The sequence below is a fragment of the Lissotriton vulgaris genome, chromosome 5 (genome assembly GCF_964263255.1).
Source record: "Lissotriton vulgaris chromosome 5, aLisVul1.2, whole genome shotgun sequence".
NCBI lineage: Eukaryota > Metazoa > Chordata > Amphibia > Caudata > Salamandridae > Lissotriton > Lissotriton vulgaris.
In genome coordinates, this window is record NC_141693.1 from 882,583,400 (window position 1) to 882,603,861 (window position 20,462).

At 47.4% G+C, this 20,462-nt stretch overlaps 2 protein-coding genes across 3 annotated transcripts in view; both read left to right on the plus strand.

The window, feature by feature from the left end:
• Window positions 1-2,375, plus strand: part of LOC147711743 (uncharacterized) — a 40,397-nt gene extending 38,022 nt beyond the window's left edge. The window contains exon 2 of the mRNA XM_086924440.1: window positions 2,278-2,375. Coding sequence (XP_086780566.1) covers window positions 2,278-2,375 — 98 coding nt within the window. The remainder of the gene's footprint in view (window positions 1-2,277) is intronic.
• The window catches only part of TNKS2 (tankyrase 2), a 691,336-nt gene that overhangs the window by 373,263 nt on the left and 297,611 nt on the right, over window positions 1-20,462 (plus strand). For both annotated transcript variants that reach the window (XM_086922459.1, XM_086922461.1), the window contains one exon: window positions 2,532-2,614. In XM_086922459.1, the coding sequence (XP_086778585.1) occupies window positions 2,532-2,614 (83 nt within the window). The remainder of the gene's footprint in view (window positions 1-2,531; window positions 2,615-20,462) is intronic.

A 20,462-nucleotide genomic window follows, 5' to 3' on the forward strand; every position in this document is an offset into this window, starting at 1 on the left:
TAAATACCTTCGAAAGAAACTCAACTGGTATGTACCTAAAAGACCCTTAAGGTCTAGCAACAAATCATTTCTGATCCAGCCACGTGTCCGTACCTCCCGTAACGGCCATCGTTCCTTTTCCTATCTTGCTCCATTGCTTTGGAACAAATTATCCATCATTGAACATAAACAATTCAGTAAAACTCTCAAAACTTGACTTTTTCCAAAATAACCTCAGATAACTCCTACAATAGCTTCCAACGTTGTCAACCGTTTTGCTGCAAGCGCCTTGAGACCTCACGGTGATAGGCTGCGCTATATAAAAACATCTGACATGACATGACAACATGGTCTAGAACACGCACCTTCACTAAACACTACTGTGTTGATGTGCAAGCCAAGCAGCAAGCTGCAGAAGGCCAAACTGTCCTTAAAACTCTTTCAAACTACTGCAACAGATACAGGTGACCACCGCTAGGGGAGACACTGCTGCACAATCGATGCTAAGAGTAGTATCTGCAGCTCATATGCCATGAACGAAAATGCTACTTACCAGTATGCATCTGTTCTTGGCATGGAGAGCTGCAGAATACGACACGCCCTCCCGCCTCCCCGGGAGCTGTATCTGTTCTAGTTTTATCTTACTTTGATGCACACACATGGACATCTTTTTCTTTACTTCTACTAACTCCATCATTTCCCATCATGGCGAAAAACAATCTAAGGATGGAGCCGATGCCCATGCACACTATCGTCCAAGGGAGGAGTCACCTATCTCGTGACTACAAAAGACTTCTTCCAAGACGACAACAACATGCAATCATCCGAGCCCAACACCAGGTGGTGATCTAATGCTAAATTTAGTAATCTGCAGCTCTACATGCCAAGAATAGATGCATACTGGTAAGCAGCATTTTCCTTTCCTCCATAGGATAACATTAACTATTTTTCCTGGAAAAGTTTTGAAGTGAGGAGTTTGAAAACCTAAAGAATTTCTTTACAATTACACTGTTTAACAAAAAAGATTTTACTTACCTGTTTGCAGGAAATGTCTCGGAGTAATATCCAGGCATACTACTCTGAGTAAGAAAAATAATCCAAAAAGTAACTTACCTGGTATTTTACTGAAAATCCCATTCAAGTCTATGTACTGTATTTATAAATAATTGAATTTTTCTGAAACAATATTGTAAGTCAAATCAAAGTACATTTACTATTGCAATCCAAACTGTTTACAAACCGCATTACTACTGTAAAGTATTTATTGCTTACCTGTGCCTGGGTTGCTTGGTTATAGAAAAAAAAGAACTAAAAGAATATTTTTATACAAAAAACAATTGCTCTGAAGTTTAGTCTTTGAGTGTGTGAATTCATTTGCTGACTAGGTGTGTACAACAAATGCGTAGATCTGGGCCTTGGCACCGAAACGCGCGTTGGCGTCATCTGATTGTGGGACTCTGTCTTATCGATCTGGACTCTCTGGCTGTGTGCTACGAAGGCTCCGCTGGATCCCATTTTTGTGTCACTCTGGGAATTACGTTGAGGAAGTTGTATTGAGTGTGGTACATGTGTTAATGTATGTGCATGATTGAAGGACAAGTTAGTGTATGGTTGTTGAGAGGTTGATGTGGGGAAACTATGGTATATTATGTGTATTTATTGATGTAATTTTCTATCTATTTATTGAGTTGTTATGGTGTCTGATATTTTGAATAACAAGTTTATTAACTAAACATGAAGAAAAGAAAGATTTTGTACAATTATATTTGAAATTTTCTCTATCCTGTGACTTTTCTGTTGCCCCTTTGGTGAGCTCCTTGCTATGCATGGAAATTAGTGGCTCTTTATGAGCCATTGTTGAATATACATGGGTGGACTTTTCTCCTAACAATTGCATTATTTTCCCCGGACGTCTGCCCATATTTGTTGCAGGGGGCCCCTCCTATATTGGCCCAACAAATGCTTTATCCTGTCCTCTGATACTGCCTTACTGCTCGACCACACTACCAGAAATAGAGAGTAAGTTTCTATCTAACTTTACCTCTGCCTAACTTTGAGGTTCCACTGGACTCTGCGCACACTATACCTCACTTTGGTATTGTATATACAGAGCCAGCTTCCTACACTTCTTAGTAAATTAAATAGGCAAATCAGGTGTAAGCCAATTGTATAATGCTTTTGGGACTGAGCACATGCTCTTTGGCACTGGTTAGCAGTGGTAAAGTGCAGAGAGTCCTAAAGTCAATAAAAAAAATCAGAAAAAAGCTGAAGTCAAAAGGTTTGGTCTTGACCTTGCAGAGAGTGCCATGTCCAGCACCTGCTTACATTTCTTTAAAGAGTACCTGCTTATGAGTGACCTGTGGGAAAAAGCTCCAGAAAAGAACAGACATCTGTGATATGGCTGCCAGAAACCGCAACACTGTTCTAGCATGCATCTGTCATCCTGGCTCAAGTGTTCAGAATCCAGAATTATTGTGTACGTTTTGTCTAATGTTTGTGTCTGAAGTAGTCCAATTATTCTTGTTTTAAATGTAGGTCTCTTTTCTTTCTAGTTGCTGAAGGGGATTTTAACCTACATCACTTCATGAGAAATCTTGGACTTGAGATTCTCATTGATATATTTGAGCGAGAACAGGCAAGTGTTTTTTTGAATACTTGCTATCAATATTTGGTCATATTTCAAATATTCCTAAACTGATTGTTTCAAATATTCCTATACTGATTGTTACCACAGTGAAAGTTTTGTTTTCATTTTTATTTGTTAGATTAGTAAAGATAGCTTTGTTTTGTTTGCATGCAATGGTAAGAGAACCTATCTTAATGATAAAACTGAATTACTTTTTATTTGTTTTATTTTTTATTTTGTCTTTTTTTCTATGGTCACCATATACTTTTTGGACTGATGCTCCCGGTTTTCTAGCCTGTGTGTGTGGTGGGGCCTACTAACAAACCTCAGTGCAATGACCTGACCCTAAAACGTCTGTTGAATTTGCTTATGCCAGATTGGCATAAGCTCACTTACTTGTAAGCCCCTAGTATATATTACTAAGGGTACCCAGGGCATGTAAGGTAGAGAGGGTGACCCCAGAGATTGCAGCCCTGGTTGAGCCAAATGTGGTGTGATATAACACACCATGCATTTTTTTTAAGCAAAGCCTTTCTCATAACAACTGCCTTAATAAGAATAAAAGGTGTTCTTCAAGCTCTAAGTACTCATTAGCCGCATCTCCAAATATACTGGGACAGAGTGTTGCAAGAACAAACTTAGAGTTTATTATTAGGGTGGTTTGTCCCTTTCATGTCAACCAATTCATTGCCTTTTTCTACACAGGCAGAAAGAATCTTGCATACCATTGATGTGATGACATCTAGTATGTTCCGTATTCAGGAAATTAAATCAGTGAGAAAGAGCAAACACTTATTTGTGGCTTGCTCAGTTCAATGCTGGGGCTTACGAGTATGAAAAGGGACAGTAGCAAGTTCATACAATCCAGACATGCTACAACTTGGCAGGAAAAGCTGAAAGCATACACCAAGTACACACTTTAGGATGAAGGTGCCACACTAGTCTCCTTATCAAATGTTTATATTAACATTGGAATAGGAAGCTGCATTCTCATTGCACTATTCCCCGACCCCCCCCCCCCCCCCCCCAATTTTTGCCTTGTATCTGATGCAGCTTTGACTGAAATTGTACTGGGTTCCTGCTAACCAGGTTCTTTCCCTAAAACTGTACAATTGTTTCCTGTGAATTGGAAATACCTTAAGTACTCTCTTTAGGTCCCTGTTAACTGGTACCTAGGACACGAAACACTAAAGAAGGGTCTTTCAGGGCTGCAGCACAAATTGTGTCACTGTAAGAGAACCCTCACCAAGCACTTGCAAGACTGCAATTGCAGGCTGCGTGTTTTGGTGCAGACTAAAGAAGCTACCACATTTGAAATGCGATTCTGGCTCCCCTCACAGGAGGGAGCTGACCTCCTTTGTCCAGGACCCTAAGGCACCTTGACAGTCAGTAAATTAGCTTGTAAGGAAGGCTGTGCCCACCACCAGGTTAGTACCACCCCTAAGGTGGCCTAATCAGAGGTGGACCAACTTTTCAGAGTTGGGCATCTTTGTGTTTCCAAACTTAGGAATTGTGGGATACATTTATGCCCACTTCCTGCAGGAGATGGTCATATAGGGGGCGTAGTGACCCCAAGGGCCAGTAGCCTATTGGCTACTACCCTACACTCCCAGTAAACTCCAATAAATTATGTATTTAGGGGAGCCCCTGGCACCAGAAAAACATCTGGCATGAAGAGTCGCAAAGAGCAAGAACAGAAGATCCAGCAAATGGCTTGGTGCCAACCCTGCCGGCCTGCCTGCTTACTTTGACAATGGTGCCTATAGGGGCAGCTGCTGAGCCCCCAAATCCTAGGAGATCTGCTAGAGCCTCACCCTGGAACCAAGAACCCCAGTGGAAAAGCAGACCTGTTCCCCTGCATCCTGCAGGCAACCCAAAAAAACCTAAGCGGACTTCAAGACCACGGAAATTCAAAGCCTAGGGACACCACTGCATCCGGCGCTCCAAACTCAAGTTGAAGTGGGCAATGGTGTCAGCTGGGTCCTCCAGAGATTCAGTCCATTGTGGTTTCACCTCTTGTGGATTCTCTGACGTTGCCTGCAGCCTCCGCAAGCAAGACCCTTCTACCGCGACTGCTCCCAGTATGGAATACCGGACGCCTGAAGATACCTCTGCACCCATCACCCCTGGGCTGTGTAGAAGAGGACCAACGGCGTCCCTATGTCCCTGTGCTTCGTGAAGCTTAAGCCCCCCTGTGGATCCAGCCGCACTGGGCTGCAGCCTCTTGGTGTAAAGAACGATCCCCATAGATTAACATTGGGCACTGGTCGCTGTTTGCACCCCTGCAACCGTCCGCCCTAGTGAGGCTGGTGGGGTTCTGCTAGTGCTACCTTGGACCTTGTCCACCACTCACCTTACCTCCTGGAGATTGGTCCTGTAAGTCGCTGTACTGTACCTGAATGCTGTACTTGATCTTCCTCTCACAGGATAACATTGCAACTTCTAAAAATTGCAGTCGTCTTTTTGAATACAAAAGTATTTCTATTGCAAAACGTACTTACCTGATCAAATTGGTTCTGGTGCCTAAATATTTATAAAAAAGTGTTCTTTTTTTTATAAATTGGTGTGTATCTTCTTATTGAGTCATGTATATCATTTATTGACTATTGTATGTATTTGCAGATGTCTAACACTTCCCACTGATATGCCTAAGGCTGCTCGACCACACTAGTAGAGCACCTTGGGATTGCTAGAGTAAGCCCCTGTCCACTGGTAAGGGAACCCGTGGACCCTTGTGGGAAGTTGGCCTGATGTATGATGTCCACAATTCTGTTGGCACCTTGTATCAGTCCAAACAATCCCTTATGGTGGTGGTTGTAAGTCAACCTTATAAAGACAAGCTATCCTAGGGGTAGCATGGACTAAGCAGCCTTCAGGCTAAACTCAAGAGGGCATGTGAAGCCAGCTGTTTTACCATATGCAATCCTGTAATATCAAATGAAAGGACACCACACAAGTTATATATTATAAAAATATATGTATTTATTCTCAGAATAATCCCCTGTACTCTTTATGAGTATAGAAGCACAAGCGTTTAAACAAAAGCACAATATAACATATGAATGTTGCACGTTTATGGATGAGGCCGGTGGCCACTCAAACCATATATCAAAAAAGTGGTATAAGTATCACTATTCGATCAGTGGTAAGGCCTAGGGCCTTGGGAATCGCTGGGACTACTCGGGACTAGCAGTGATGAAGTCGGGAGAGGCCCGCGGGACTCTGGTGCAGCGCTAAAAGCACACGCATGCACCAATGCAAAGTCAATGGTGCGTAAAAGTTATCGAGTTACAGTTTTAGGAGTCTTACGACTGGACTAGAATTACCAAACTTTAGACTTAGACACTAGAGGTGTAAACCCATACAGGAGCACCGGCGTTCATGAGTTACCTCACCCACAGGAAGCGGGTGCATAGGTGCCAAAGTGTGTCGGGTTTCGTCGTGCAGTTCGATGGTGCCTGGAGATGAAGATACTGCAGGCGGCCAGAAGAGAAGTGTCCGGTGTGATCCAAGGGTGGTTCGAAGATGTAGAGTACCTGAAAGCAGAGGGGACAGAGTTTGGGTCACTAGCCAGAGACCAGGAAGGAACCAGGAAGGGACCAGGAATGAACCAGGCGATGTCTGGCGCAATAAGGTAGTTGTCGAGAAGCTTGTCTCCGCTGCCACGTGGACTCTGGGGCACCGAGGATGTCCAGGAGTGGATCACGAGCTGTCCCACGAAGGCTCTCGCTGTTGGCGGTGTCGGCTTCCTGATTGGAGTTAACAAGCCTTGGCAAGGGCAACCCACGCAGGATTCGAAGATCGCTTCTTACTCGGACCAGCAAGGTCAGAGCGGGTGCTCCTTTTCAGGGGAGCGAGGGCCAGTCTGGAGCAACCAGATTAGCAGAGCAAATTCAAAGGTTCGTCGGTACTGGGGCCGCTAGCCAACGGGCAAGCGACCGGACCAACGCGTCGAGTAGGAAAATGAAAAAGGGCCCCACGCAGCACTCAGTGAGTGTGGAGGGGAGAGCTTTGGTGCAAAAGCTGCTCGAGCTGGGGCTTCTCAAACCCCAATTCACAGCTTCGAGGAGGCCTCGGGAGCTACACGGTCAGCACTTCGTAGTTTTTCCAAGATGGCCGGCCCCACGCTTCAGGTCTCCTACACGGGTCTCAGATTCGCTGGGACTGTGGATCAGGCTATTGGAAGACAGGAAAGCTGGGTCTTGTCGATCTGTCGCTCGTGTTCTGGTGGGAACTGCAACTAAGCAAACAGTGAGGTGCTGGATGGTTCCTGTTTGCACAGGGTGGTCACTCCTTGACCACAAGGGAGATTCTTCAGTCTTCTACGTCAAGTAGGATCTCGAAGGGTCCAGAGTTTTGTTTCATAAGTTTCAGTCAGGATAATCTGATGTGCATTGGCACTGCTCCCACCTTTATTCCAAATCTGGGGGCTGGATTACCTGCTAGGTCCCTCCTATGGGTGGGATCCAGGAAGGGGATGGTTACATCCCTTTCCCTTTGTCCAGTTTCGCGCCAGGGCTGGGGCTGGAGTGCCCCAGAACCGGTTTGACTGGATTTTGCATGGGACACCTTGTGTGCCCCAGGCAGTGTCTAGTTTCTTTCATCCCACCCTGCCCCAATCCACTATCTCCTGTCTGGGGAGGTGTAGCACCTCCCTGTGACAGGAAACCTTTTGTCCAGGCCTCCCCTGCCAAGCTTCGGTCAGCAGTAGGAGGTCAGACTTGTGTCTGTGGCAGCAGCATCCATTTTGTGATACTGAGGCTCTGGTTAGGATTAACCGCGTTTTAGCAAAGTACCATGTCTTCTCCCTCTAGAAGGGTGGAATGCTACCCCCGTCGCCAGGACTGGCGAGGGGGTAGTATTCCAAAGCGTATGACACCTTTAACGACATGTTTTGATAAAGCCAAACCAAAGTTAGCAAGTAACCGCGAGGATTATGATGCACATAAGAGTATATGGTATGGCAATATCCCGGAACAGCTAAGGGAGTTGGTCCCGACAGCTGCAGACAGGCTCAGCTCATGCTAGAGCACCATCTCACATAAAACCAAGCTCTCTGCCTCCAGGATTGTTAAGGCCTGCCATAGGAGTGACTGATAGGTATATATGTGTCCAGATATAGGTTTAGATATAGGTATACTATATCTAAGCAAGGGGTGATTACACCACCTTGCCCCAGCTGAGGGATCAGCCAGTTGTGTCGATTTAAATGCCAGCCAGGGGTGGCAAAAGATATTCTGCAGCCCCTGGTAGGCCTTGGATGCACCTATGCCCTGGGCACCTGTAGTGCACTGTACAGGGGCTGATAAGGTGTCCAGTACCAAATTGGTTATGCACCTAGGGTGCATGGAGTTCATTTTACAGAGAGAGCAGATAGCCTGGGACTCTGATTAGCAAGGTCCCAGGCCAACTAAGTCGAAACCAGCTAAACACAAGGCAAAAAATCTGGGGTAACCATAGTCCGGTATCCACCTTCCTACAACTCTCAATTTGGTATATATCCTATAAAGAGCCCACTTCCTACATTTTGTCTTGTAGCTCAGCAACTTGGTCAGTGTTCACATTTACTAATCATTGTGTGGGCTTCCAAATATAGGACCACAAGGGAGTAGGCTGTTTTAAAGCCTCTAGCTGCAATCTCTCATTTTTCAGTCCATAGTAATTCAGTTTGTGAAACCTGTTGGGAAAGGGGCAAGATGGTGGCTGCTCAGAACGCTGCTGCACTCACCTTTGTCTCGCTCCAGTGATGTGGTTCTTCTGTTGATGGCAGGGGAGGAGTGATCGGATATGCTACGGACCCCGTGAGGCAGTTTGCGCTTGTTATTGGGGCTCCTTTTTCATACAAGGAGAGCGTGGAGAGTGATAGCATTTCTACTCGCTCGGCTGGCCAGGCTCCTGCCTTGGAACAGCACTGTATCCCGGGATTCTAGGATGCCTCCACGTACCAAGCAGGCTAAAGATAAGTAACAAAGGGAGGTGCCCCTGCCTCCCCATCTACAGCTTGCCGCATTACAGAGACGAAGGAGAAGGGGGGATGAGATTTAAGCAGACGGCAGAGTGAGAGCGAAAGCTGGTGCCCTCACTGCTAACCCGGCAGAGACTGTCAAAGGCCTTTAATCCTCAGGATAGTATGTTGCTATGTATGATCCACCTCCTGATAGCCCCAAGGCCTGATTTGAATATACAGAGTTGATGGAGTGATCAAACCGGGGAAGGAAAAGTTGGGAACAGTGGGGAAGGAGACCTGAAACAAAAAGCATTATCGTTGAGAACACTGTTCACCTGGAAGTCTAACAAGAACACCCACATTACTTTCTTATGTTAGAAATACCTGTAAAGTAAAATAAGCCTTATTCCAGAACAGGAAACCAGTGAAGTAGGGATCCACTTGTGATCTAAATAATGGAATACACGGTTCAATACGCCTTTAGTAGATACCAATAAACTTCAAGGTCATGTATGCTACAATTATGAGACACATACGGGATGTTCTACACAGGTGGATGTTAACAGGGGTGGAGAGCTTGCCTGCTCGGTACGCTCGATCAACCCCTGCTGTGGGAACACATAAACACAAACAAATAGTCAACACGCGGGTTTCAGGTATGCGATGTGGGAAGGGGGGTTAATAACCCTAAAGAATAGTACTGATAAGGTATCCCCAGATCAAGACATTTTGCCTCTTGAGTCTTTCCGGGGATCAAATGTGCCAACAAATAACCAAAGCAAAACACACAAGATGATGGACGGAATGTTGCACAATGGCAAAACATTCACCCCCGTCATAGATCTGGGTTTAATCCTTCCAGTGGCGTAGTGAGCACGGGACCCACGTCTGGGCATTTCCTTCCCACAGAGGGTGTCAAGCTATCCTGGCTCAAGACGGCTGATAGCCAGAAACCGGGCCTAGGATGCTTGATTCCGGTCCAGGCAAGACATGGCTTGGCAGTTTGGGCTGGACTGTTCCCATGGGGCACAGGGTCAAGACTGATTTGCATATGGCCATCTCTGAACTGGGGTGGTTTGGTGAGCAAAATAACGATGGATTAAACCCAGATCTGTGACTGGGGGTGAATGTTTTGCCATTGTGCAACATTCCGTATATCATCTTGTGTGTTTTGCTGTTCACCCTATGTGAGAAGGGTATGCCCAGGCGTGGGTCCCGTGCTCACTACGCCACTGGAGTCCAGCTATCCTGGCTGAAGACGGCTGATAGCCAGAAACCGGTCCTAGGATGCTTGATTCCGGTCCAGGGAAGACATGGCTTGGCAGTTCGGGCTGGACTGTTCCCATGAGGCACAGGATCAAGACTGATTTACATATGGCCATGTCTGAACTGGGGTGGCTTGGTGAGCAAAATAACGATGGATTAAACCCAGATCTGTGACTGGGGGTGAATGTTTTGCCATTGTGCAACATTCCATCTATAATCTTTTGTGTTTAACAAATAACCATAGGCATAGCTTCAGAGTACAATACCTTTGAGGCACTATATAGTCACCACTTATAGAATGTCAATGGGTTCCATGAACATAGGATTCAAAACATAAAAGAGCCAAAAAAAGGTTTTTGTCTCACAATCGCTCCTTGTGAAATGTCTTGCAAAATGCAGGCCTTAACATATCAGGAAGCTAGCGTTGTACCAGCCCCCGCTCGTTCTCCCTGCAAGAGTTTGGTCCCCAACTCGCCAATACTGGAGAACAGCTGATCCGCTGTACTAGTTCACAATGCAGCTCCGCAAGCAGTGGAGACTGTAAGTAAATAGCGGAACAAGCCCGCTAATACGGAGTCAATCCACATAGAAGACAGCCACACAACAGCGTGGCAAGTAATGCGGGAACCAAGGTGAGCAGAGCTCGGAAGTCAATGCGGTTCTGCTAGTCCCCACCCTGCAAGAGCTGGAGCCCCGACTTGCCCAACAGAGGAAAAAAGCAGAAGGTTCATAACACACTGCGCAGGTCAAGCCACAGTGTTACCAACTCCAGCCACCAACGAGAAGGACTAGGAAACGCAGTGGTGCACAAAGCACCCTTACAGAACCACCCTTCGTCCATGCTGCAGCTCCAGGAAGGGATTAAACGGCACCCGACTGGTGCCCCGGAAGTGCTTATGTTCTCGTGCTTCCTCACATGACTACGTTGGATTCGGCAGATTCCCATGGCATCATGGGAGTTGTAGTTCTTTGGGGATTCACTGAAATCACCCAAACACATGTCTCTGCCTGTGTTCTATGGACACCCTGTTTTAATTCGATGCATTGCGACAGAGACCTCCAGGGTTTCCGGGTCACCGAGGACAGACTCATTCAAGCAGTGCGGGAACAATCTGTCATTCCCTCGATTTTTCATCTCCTCTACTCTACGCTCAGCTCACGACGACGAAAATGCAGGAGCGGGAGGAGGTAGCCAGGTCAATGCTGATTACCTGCCTGTGAGTACCGGGACGAGTGACATTACTGCTGTTATTGAGCTCGAGAAGGGGGCCATTTCCGACTCTACCGCAGTGGAAAGTATTTGCGAACATGCAGGGGCAAATGATAAAAGGGGCCCTAGGAACTGAAGGGGGTTACTGGCTAAGGCTCATTTGACTTTAGATAATATTACCCCCGACCATTCTTGGCCACACGGCACTTCTAGTAAACAAATCTGCCTCTGTATCGCTTTTGCCACAAGACAGGTGGATATGTTTTTCTCACTTACTGATGATTCGGATGGTTTTGCCATCACCGAGGATCTCTGAAGATTGGGCTGACTCTGGTGGTTCTCACAGTAGCACACCCAATGGCCTTTTCCCTCCAACTACTCCAACGCGCCTTACAAAAAGGAAGAAGACCAGGAGTAGCCTTCGCAGTAAAAGTCCCTCACTTACTGATACCAATCATGTAGCCATGGCTGCTCCCTCTCAACTACCATGGGATTACTTTGCGACCCAACAGTTCTATGAATATATAGGAGCCCAATCTGCTCCGGCTCTCGCGTCCCCGCAAGCTCCCGCTATAGGTCTGATATATTCTAGGCTAAAACAGCTACAGGGCGAAGCTAGGTCAGAGACTCATAAGGATCATCTGGCTGCTAAAATAAATTCAGGGGGATATCAGTAAGGTTAATAAATTCTGCTCAGACATGACAGAGAGGCTGGTGACTTTGGAAAGTCGGACAGTGGCTGTCGAGGAGACTACATGCACGCTTCAAACTCAAGTGGAGAGCCAGGACTCACAGCTGGTTGATGTGCTCTGGAAGTTGGAGGATTTCGAGAACCGCCAACGGTAAAATAACTTATGGTTTATGGGCATTGCGAAAAACGTTGAGGGCAACAATGCCATGGTCTTCATCATCAAGTTACTTAAAGGTGCGTTCCCCAAAATAGCTACTGGAACAGGGAGACCGAGATTTAAAGGGCGCCCAGATTTCCACTCACCCTACGGAATAATGGACAGAGAGGCCAGTCGGTTAAGCCAAGAGCAATTCTGTTTTTCTGGGCTTTTTTTGAAAAAGCTCGACCCAACGCAAGACGCTCATTTGATGGTTATTGCTTTTTTGTGAGGCCTGACTTATTCCATGCGACAGTGGAGAAGAGTTGGTGTCTCCGGCAAATGTTTGCCCCATTGCTGAATCTTGGCTGCCAGGTGTTTCTCCTTAACCCAGCCAGACTGAAGGTTATCTTCAAGGGTAGGACACACTCCTTTACCCCGAAAATAAAGGCACAATAATTTTTGGCCGAAAGCAGCGTGGGCTGTGATCATCTGGAAACCCCCAAAAGGGACTCTAAGGGGGGGGAACTGGTTAAAAACTAGCCGGAAAGGGGGTGCTGGTCTTACTATAGCATTCTATTTTTTTCTCTCAAAGCTTTATTTATTCAACATGACTTGAAATCAACAGTTTACAGAGTAATGAGAGCATGAAACAAGAATCTGCCATCGGTCAATCACTTACATCTAATTTGTATTAATTTAATCTGCAAGCGATACCCTCTTGTCTCCCTCTCATGCTTCGAGTCATGACCTTTTTAACATAGTAACACAAAACAAATAGAGAAGGAAACCCATCCCAACTTTAATATAGACAAGCCCCCCTCCCCTTCCCTGCTGGTGGATCATCTTTCTGAATGCCATTGGGTAGTCAATCTTGCAGCATAGCAGAGGCTCTCACCCCTTGTTAGACTTGCAGGGTCCAGTGGAACTAGATTTTTATCTGGAAATGAACGAACAAGGGTGAGACATCTTCTTAGAGCTGGAAAAGTTGTAGTGCTCTTATGGAAGGTGGGCACACCACTGATGGGAGAGGCCACTCGAGAGGAAGGAAACCAGCGGCCCCAACGATACTCAAAATTTGTATATTCATCCCTAAAAATGTCTGCTAAACTTGCCATCCTGAGGATTCTCCAAAGTAGAGAGTGCCATAGTGACACTGCTGGAGCCTCACTCTTTTTCCAGGCTGCCGCTATCGTTGTTTTTGCCACCTTTAGACAAGCCCATAAGCTTTCTTGATCTGCTCTTGACTGATGTTCTAACCCCGGATTTCTGATGCCAAAAGGACTTCCTCAATAGAAGTCGGTATGGGGTAACTGAGGATCGCCTTGATGTGAGATAGACTCTCCGCCTGGAATGGGTGAGTTGTCGGGCAGTCCCACCATATATGGCGAAAATCTCCAAAAAAACGACATCCCTCCCAACAGAGATTAGAGGAGTTAGGGAATATCTTTTTAAGTTTAGTGGGGTAAAGGTACCAATCGTACAGGGTCTTGTAATGGGCTCTCTGAGACTCACTGAATGATTTTTCTTGGTTATATACGACTATAGATGCTTCCACTCCATTTCTGAGATGTCTTTCCCAATAATTTGTTCCCAGAAAGACATGTAGTGGGCTTGTGGGGAATGTATTGCCGCCAAAAGTAAGCCGTAGAGAAAAGGGATCGCTTCCTTCATGGCGCCCGCCTTCTGAACCCATAGCTCTATCAGGGTGCATTCTCTAGTGGTCGCTTCCCTTAATAGGGGCTGGGAGACCCAATGTTTGAGTTGGAGGTAATGAAAGTGCTTGCTGCTTTGGACCTGGAAATCTCTTTGGCAACTTTTGAACGTAAGTACATTGAAATTGTGGAACATGTCTGAAACCATCAAGCATTCCCCCTCCCGCCAGGTGTCAAATGGACCTTCTTGCATAGCTGGTGGGAAGTCTGGGTTGAAGTGGATAGGGGTGTATGGTGAAGGAAAGGATATCAACCTCCATCCCTTGTGACTTCGTCCCAAACCCTGAGCGTGGTGCGCGTGGGAATGCATTGGCTGGTCTCACTTTTTTTGCTCTCCAGGGGACATCCCAGATCGTCCTGCCCATTATTGCCCTGTCCATGTGTAACCAATGTTTATCAGATTCTCTCATGGACCACTCCACTATTACCTGCAATTGAGCCCCCTTGAAATACAATGACATGTCCGGTAACACCACTCCTCCCTCCTTCTTTGGGCGTCTTAATACATGGAACGGCAAACGTGCTCTCCCCCTTGCCCTATGAATTTGGTGATTAGGGATCGCAACTTAGGTAGCAGATCTCTGTCTAGTTCTACTGGGAGTGCCTGGAACAAGTAGAGTAATTTTGGGAGCAACGTCATTTTTACGGCGTTTATCTGTCCTAACCAAGAGATGAATAGTGGCTTCCAGCGTTTGAGGTCTTGTTGTAGTTGAGTCAACATTGAGGGATAGTTGGCCTTGTAAAGGTCCTCTACCCTCGGGGTAAGTTGGATCCCTAAGTACTGAATAGAGTGTTTGGCCCATTGAAAGGCGGACTGACCTGGAATCTGCCTGACTTCCCCATCCGAAACCGTAAGGTTCAATATAAAGGAGTTGGATTATTTACCTTAAAGCCCACTACCTCTTCAAATTCATTTAACTCTGTCTGCAGAGCCTGCAGTGATGTGTCTGGGGCTGTAAACGTCATTAGGATATCAGCAAAGAGCGAGGCCTTATGTTCTGTACCCCTGAATTGTATTTCTCTGTCAGGATTTGCCCTGAACTGCCAGTGGCTGTATTCCTCTGTCAGGATTTGTCCTGAACTGCCAGTGGCTCAATACTCAAAGCAAACAATAAGGGGGACACCGGGCACCCCTGTTGTGTACCCCTGCTCAAAGTGAATGGTGGCGACTGCGACCCGTTAACCTGTAATCTCGATTGTGGATGCCTATAATTCGCCCGAACCATGTTAATGAAGCATTGTCCAAAGCCAAAACTCTGCATGGTCCGAAATTGGAAAGACCAATCCACCCTGTCAAAGGCCTTCTCAGCGTCTAGACCCACAAATATCGCTGGGATTTTGAATTTGCTAGTTTTTGCGATCAAATGCGAATGTTGTGCGTTTGTCTACCTTTTATAAAGCCTGATTGATCAGGGTGGATTATTAAGGGCATCAAAGTGTCTATTCTTGCGGCTAATATGGCAGAGTAGAGTTTAGCATCAAGGTTTAACAATGCAAGTTTGGTAGATTGCTTGCCGTTCATCTAGTAGGCCTAACGCTTGTATTTTCTGCTTGGTCTCCTTTGAGAAGAGGCATGTGGTCACCCTCTGAGGGTGTGTGCTGTCCATATCCGCTTGCCAAATCAAATTGAAGTCGCCCATGAGTATTGTTGGACTCTTATCAAACTCCTCTATCTGATCTAGGAGTGAGGTCAGGAATGCATTTTGCCCAGTATCGTGACATATACGGAGATGTACGTGCAAAGTCTGCCTCTCAGTTTCCCTTTTACCTTGATCACTCTGCCCTCCCGGTCTGATTTAATAGCCTCCGTTTGGAACTTTGTCGCGCTATAAAACAGCTGGCCGACACCCCTTTGTTTGGAAGTAGCAGACGATCTATATATTAATGGGTAGCTTCTATGGAGAAGACTCATCTCTTCTGTTTTTTTTGAGGTGTGTTTCCTGCAACGTAGCCACTTCGAACTGGTGGTCTGAAAGGTATTTCCAAACTTGTTGCCTTTTATGGGGCGAATGTATGCCTTTTATATTCCTGGAGGCTATTGAGACAATGTTACTGTCCTCCAAACCTTGTCCCTCCCATGCCCTCCCACACGTACCCCCATGCCTCCACTGTCTGTCTCTGGTAGTTGTGTACCTTCACTTCTTCCAACAGTGAAAAGTGACCCAGCAATCCCCACTTTTAGTGACTGACCAACCTTCTTCTGTTCCCACCACCAGTTACCTCCTCCCCCTGCTATGTAGAAAAAGAAAGAAAAAGATAAACCCTTCATAAACCCTTAGCCAGACAGCCAACGGGCTCCCAGCCAATTCAGTATTGATAAAAAATTGTATGGTAACTGGGATTACGGGCAACGCACCGAGGCCTGACTGTCGGATGGTTTCAACCTAAGGTTCCAATGTACAAAAATCTTTGTTGTTAACCCTTTCGATGCTGATGACGAGCTCAGCTCGTCATCACCCACGGGTGTCGTGTGCTGATGACGAGCTGAGCTCGTCATGGTGCCACTAAAATGGCATTTTCCAGCACAGGGGGGGGAAAACGCCCAGCAGCCATGTGGTTAAGGTCCAGTACAATCTGTCATTTTCGACGAAGGAGCATAAGTATTAGTCTGCAATATGAAGCCTGTTTCCATCTCTCCTGTCTTCGGAGTTCCCTCCCCTAGAACAGGACGCTGTGTTCCTTCTTTCTTTTGCGTGCCATTTGTAGTCCCTCATTTTACGTTGTTTCCCTTTTGTGATGGTGCCCCATTGATGCCTTGGTCATTCGAAGCACCAAAGCTATTTTCATCTTCGAGGACAGGGAGTCCCAGGATTTGCAGGCCCACTTCTAGTCCAGAGACATGTTGCAGTTTGTTGTTCAATTCAAAGGCGAGGCCAAATGGAAATATCCATCTGTAGCGTATGCTGTCCTCTCTGAGTTTGGTTGTGATCGGTCTGAGCTGTTGCCTCTGTGACAGAGTTGTGGGTGCCAGGTCCTGGATGAACAGACATTTATACCTCTAAAATTAGGTTTCTCCTTTTTTTTCCTCGCAGCTTGCAAAATCGTTTCTTTTGTTTTAAATAAATACAACTTGACCAGCACATCCCGTGTGCGCCGACTGTTGCCCGTCTGCTGATTTCTGACATGGTGAACCCTGTCAATTTTAATCTTCAATTGCTGCAGGCTTACAATTTCTGCAGAGTCCCTCCGTAAAGGCCTCCAAGTCTGGTCCCTCTGCGCCCTCTCAGGCCTCTTATACAAATGTTTTCCCTTCTAAACTTGTTTTCTAGGTCTTCCGCCTTCAGGCTGGTCTGCTGAAGCTGCATCTGAAGCTCTTGTTCCTGTATCCTGCTAATGCAAGTATCCAGTTCTTGCATGTGTTCCTCAGTTTCAAGGACACGCGCCTCCACTGCATCCATATCTTGCTGAAGTTTTGACATGCGTTCAGAGAGATCTGACTAAAGCTGTTCCATTGAGGCCTGCAAATCCTGTTTGATTTCAGCGCATAACTCAGCCTTGAAATCTTTGAGGGTGACCTGCAGGTCTTCTCTAGTAAGTGCCATTGTGTTAGGCTGTCTACTTTTGCCGTGTTCTTGTCTCTTGTCCGTCACAGCGAAATATGTGGAGACCTTGTTTGCCGCTTTTTTTGGTGGCATATGGGGACCTCGGAGAGCTCTCCTCGTGTAGGGTTCCCTTCAGTGTATTGCGTCTGGGTAGGGAGGGAATCGTTAGTGTAGACCAGTTTGTGTGTGGAGCCAGTTCAGTAGACTCTTATGATAACTGTAGGTTGCGGCCAATCTCACCGTCTGGCGTGTAAGTAGGCACTACGTCCATTCGTTCACCAACCGCGGCCTGGAAAGGCAATGCTGAGACTCGGGGCACCTCCTCTAGTTTCTCCAGCATGATACTATGCTTCTTACTCAAAGGACAAGGACTCCTTTGTTTCCTAGTGTTAATTTGTAGGCACCATCTTAGAGTCAGGCAAACGGAGTAGCGTTGTGGTTACCACACTTCAATTATCGTTTGTGGTGGTGGAGGCAAAGTAACAATGCTCCTCCCCAGCCCCTGATCAAGTGGCTGGGATTCTTCCTGGTAGCTCACCACCCCTATTGCTGCCCTTCCTTCACTCATTGGGCACCATCTTGAGTTCAGGCAGACCCTCTCTGACTCAATGAGGTCTCCCATAGCTTTTGCCTCGGCGTTCGATAGTCTACCGGGGCGGCACTCTCCCGTGTCACCCCCACCCTCCATGCCACTGGTATTATGTGCACCTCTTACCTCCACTACTGCCAGAGGCCAGTCGTGCGCTCTCCCAGACACAAGGCTGCGCTTCGCGTCCTCGAGTCTCTGCCGCCAATCAGGTGTGACACAGTCGGTAAGGTAGCTCCTGTCAGGCACTCTTCTTCCACTACTCCTAGTCCGTTGGGTGCTCGCTGACCTCTTGCATTCCCTCTCGGTGTCGCTGCGTACTCTGGGGCTCACCGTCTCCACAGGCCTCTTGCAGTTGCTGCCTCCGCTGGCATCTTGGGCTTGCGTGTGCCTCCGGCCCGGGCTCCAGACAGCTTTAAAAATCTCACTGTGGTGTCTGAGTCCTTGCGCCTATGGGTCCTCTGCCACCTCTACAAGTCGTCCTGGACCTATTTTGGTAAGTTTTGTAACATTAGTCCTATGTTTGAATGTTCCGCTCGGCACGGTTCTTGGAGCTGGAGTGGATTACATCCACCCAGCCATCTTGCCTGGCCATGCCCCCGCATTCTCTGTTTTCACTGACACTGCCTTCTGTTTTATTTTTAAGGACTTTGTATAGGGGTACATTGGCCAAAATGCCTTTTGGTCTCTTTTTTTTTTTTTCACGTTCCGGGGTGTTTTTACTCACTTCTTTCTTATCTTTTTCTCCATTTTCGTATTTTTTTTCTGTTGCTTTATGGAGTGAGTCAGTCTTTTTTTGCAGAAGCCATCAGGGTCCATGGTGACCTGCTGCTCCAGTTGGTGGTTTAGGGCTGGGGTGGGGGGCTGGGCTCTTGGCCAGCAGGAGTGTGGTCTGGGTGGAATTGCAGGGAAAGGGGGGGGGGGGTGAATGGGGATCCAAACAGACTTTGTTGTAATTGTAAGATTAGCAAAAAAATAAAATTTAACACAGGATTTAAAGCCCATGTTCTAGTAGTAGATTCTGACCACATCTAGAACCGGAGTTTGCTTTTTTTCATTTTTTTGCTTAAATGAGTATAATCCGTATTGCCTTCGTAAACATTTGTGGGCTCAATGATTACCGGAAGAGGCAAAGGATTGCTATTGATTTAAAGATTTTGAAATCGGATATTTTATCTATAAAAGAGACAAATGTAGAGAGCTCTTGTAAACATGTACTTGATGGTTTTGGATATCAGCTGGCTTGTTATACTACACAGGGAGCACGTACCAAAGGGGTAGCTATTCTGAGGGGGGGTGGATCGCATACAGTTCATGTGATCTATGCGCGTGCACACATAATGCCAGCCACATGACACACCACCATTTGTCTGTGCCTCAGCATCAGACTTCAAAGGCTGCCGCCCCCGCGTGCACATCGCGCACCACCATTTGTCTGTACCTCGGCATCAGACTTCAAAGGCTGCTGCTTCCCCGCCCCCGCATCAGACTTCAAAGGAATGCGCTCCTGCTCCCCCCCCCCCCCCCGCCACAGCAATGCCGAGAGCTTGTTTCTGGATGAAAGTGAAAGCCTACCGTGCTTGTTTACAGTAGCCTTGCTCCTCAAATGCTGTTGCTGTGTTGCCCTCTCTCTAGGGACACTCAGCTTGAAAACACTCTACTTGCTAGCTGCAATGCTACATCCGCTATGTTTTGCCTCTAGACACTTTGATCCCTCGCAGACTGTGCTGACTCTGCCCCTCCAGATTCTGAAACTGACCAACGCAGTCACCACGCAGTCTCTTCTCTCTGTCTTATGATGTCTGCCCTGCCACCATTTACATCTGAAAGAAACAGGTTAGTATTAGATTCCTTACCTTAGAATATCCCCAGGCATCAGACTGGATCCCGAAATTTTTGCGTAGCAGTACCCTTGCACGTCGGTAGGCGTCGTCTGCGGCTCCGCGTCCGGTGTTGTGGGCGCTGTGATGATGTCGTCGGAGTACTTAGACGCCGCCTCTGCGTGCTGACGTCAGTTCTTCTTTTTTCCGCTCCAGCAGCGCAGATCCTGAAAAAGTGGTACCTTAGTCACTTTTTGACTAAACTTTTTTGAGATCTTTTTGATCATTCTTCGAGTCTTCGACTCCAATCGGTGCCGGTAGGGATGCCAGGTTTTAAACCTTGTGAGGACTGCAACCGGCTGATGTCGGTCACCGACCCTCACCGACGGTGCCTCCACTGTCTCGGCGTCGATCATGACGACAAGACCTGCTCCGACTGTTGGGCCGTAACATCGAAAGCTAGGCGGGAGCGGTCCCGCAGGCGGCTCGAGCTCCGGCAGTCGGCCCCGCGCCGTGAGAGGTCCCGGTCTGGACGGAGGTCGAGGGACCGGTCGCGGGGGCGGAGCCATCATAGCTCCGGGAGTCGACATCACTCCTCAGGTTCAAAGTCGTCAGGTAAGCTCAAGAAGTCGAAGAGACGTCATCACTCTTCCGACTCCCCCAACCCAACCCGATGCGGCCAGGGGGTTTGGGTGAAACCGCCCACGTGGCTCCGTCGGAGTCTAGGGCGTCGCGACCTGCCCCATACCTTCCGGTCCTTGGGCAGCAAGCGACGCCGGAGGAGATCGAGCGCTTCCTCATGGCCATGAGGTCCTTCACTCCTCCGGCGGGCTCCGCGGTGCCTTCGGGCCCAGCAGACCCGTCTGGGGGGCCTAGCGGGTCGGGTGCTTCGGCCCGACGCCGGCGGGTGCTTCGGCCCCGACGCCGGCGGCGCCGCAGGGCCC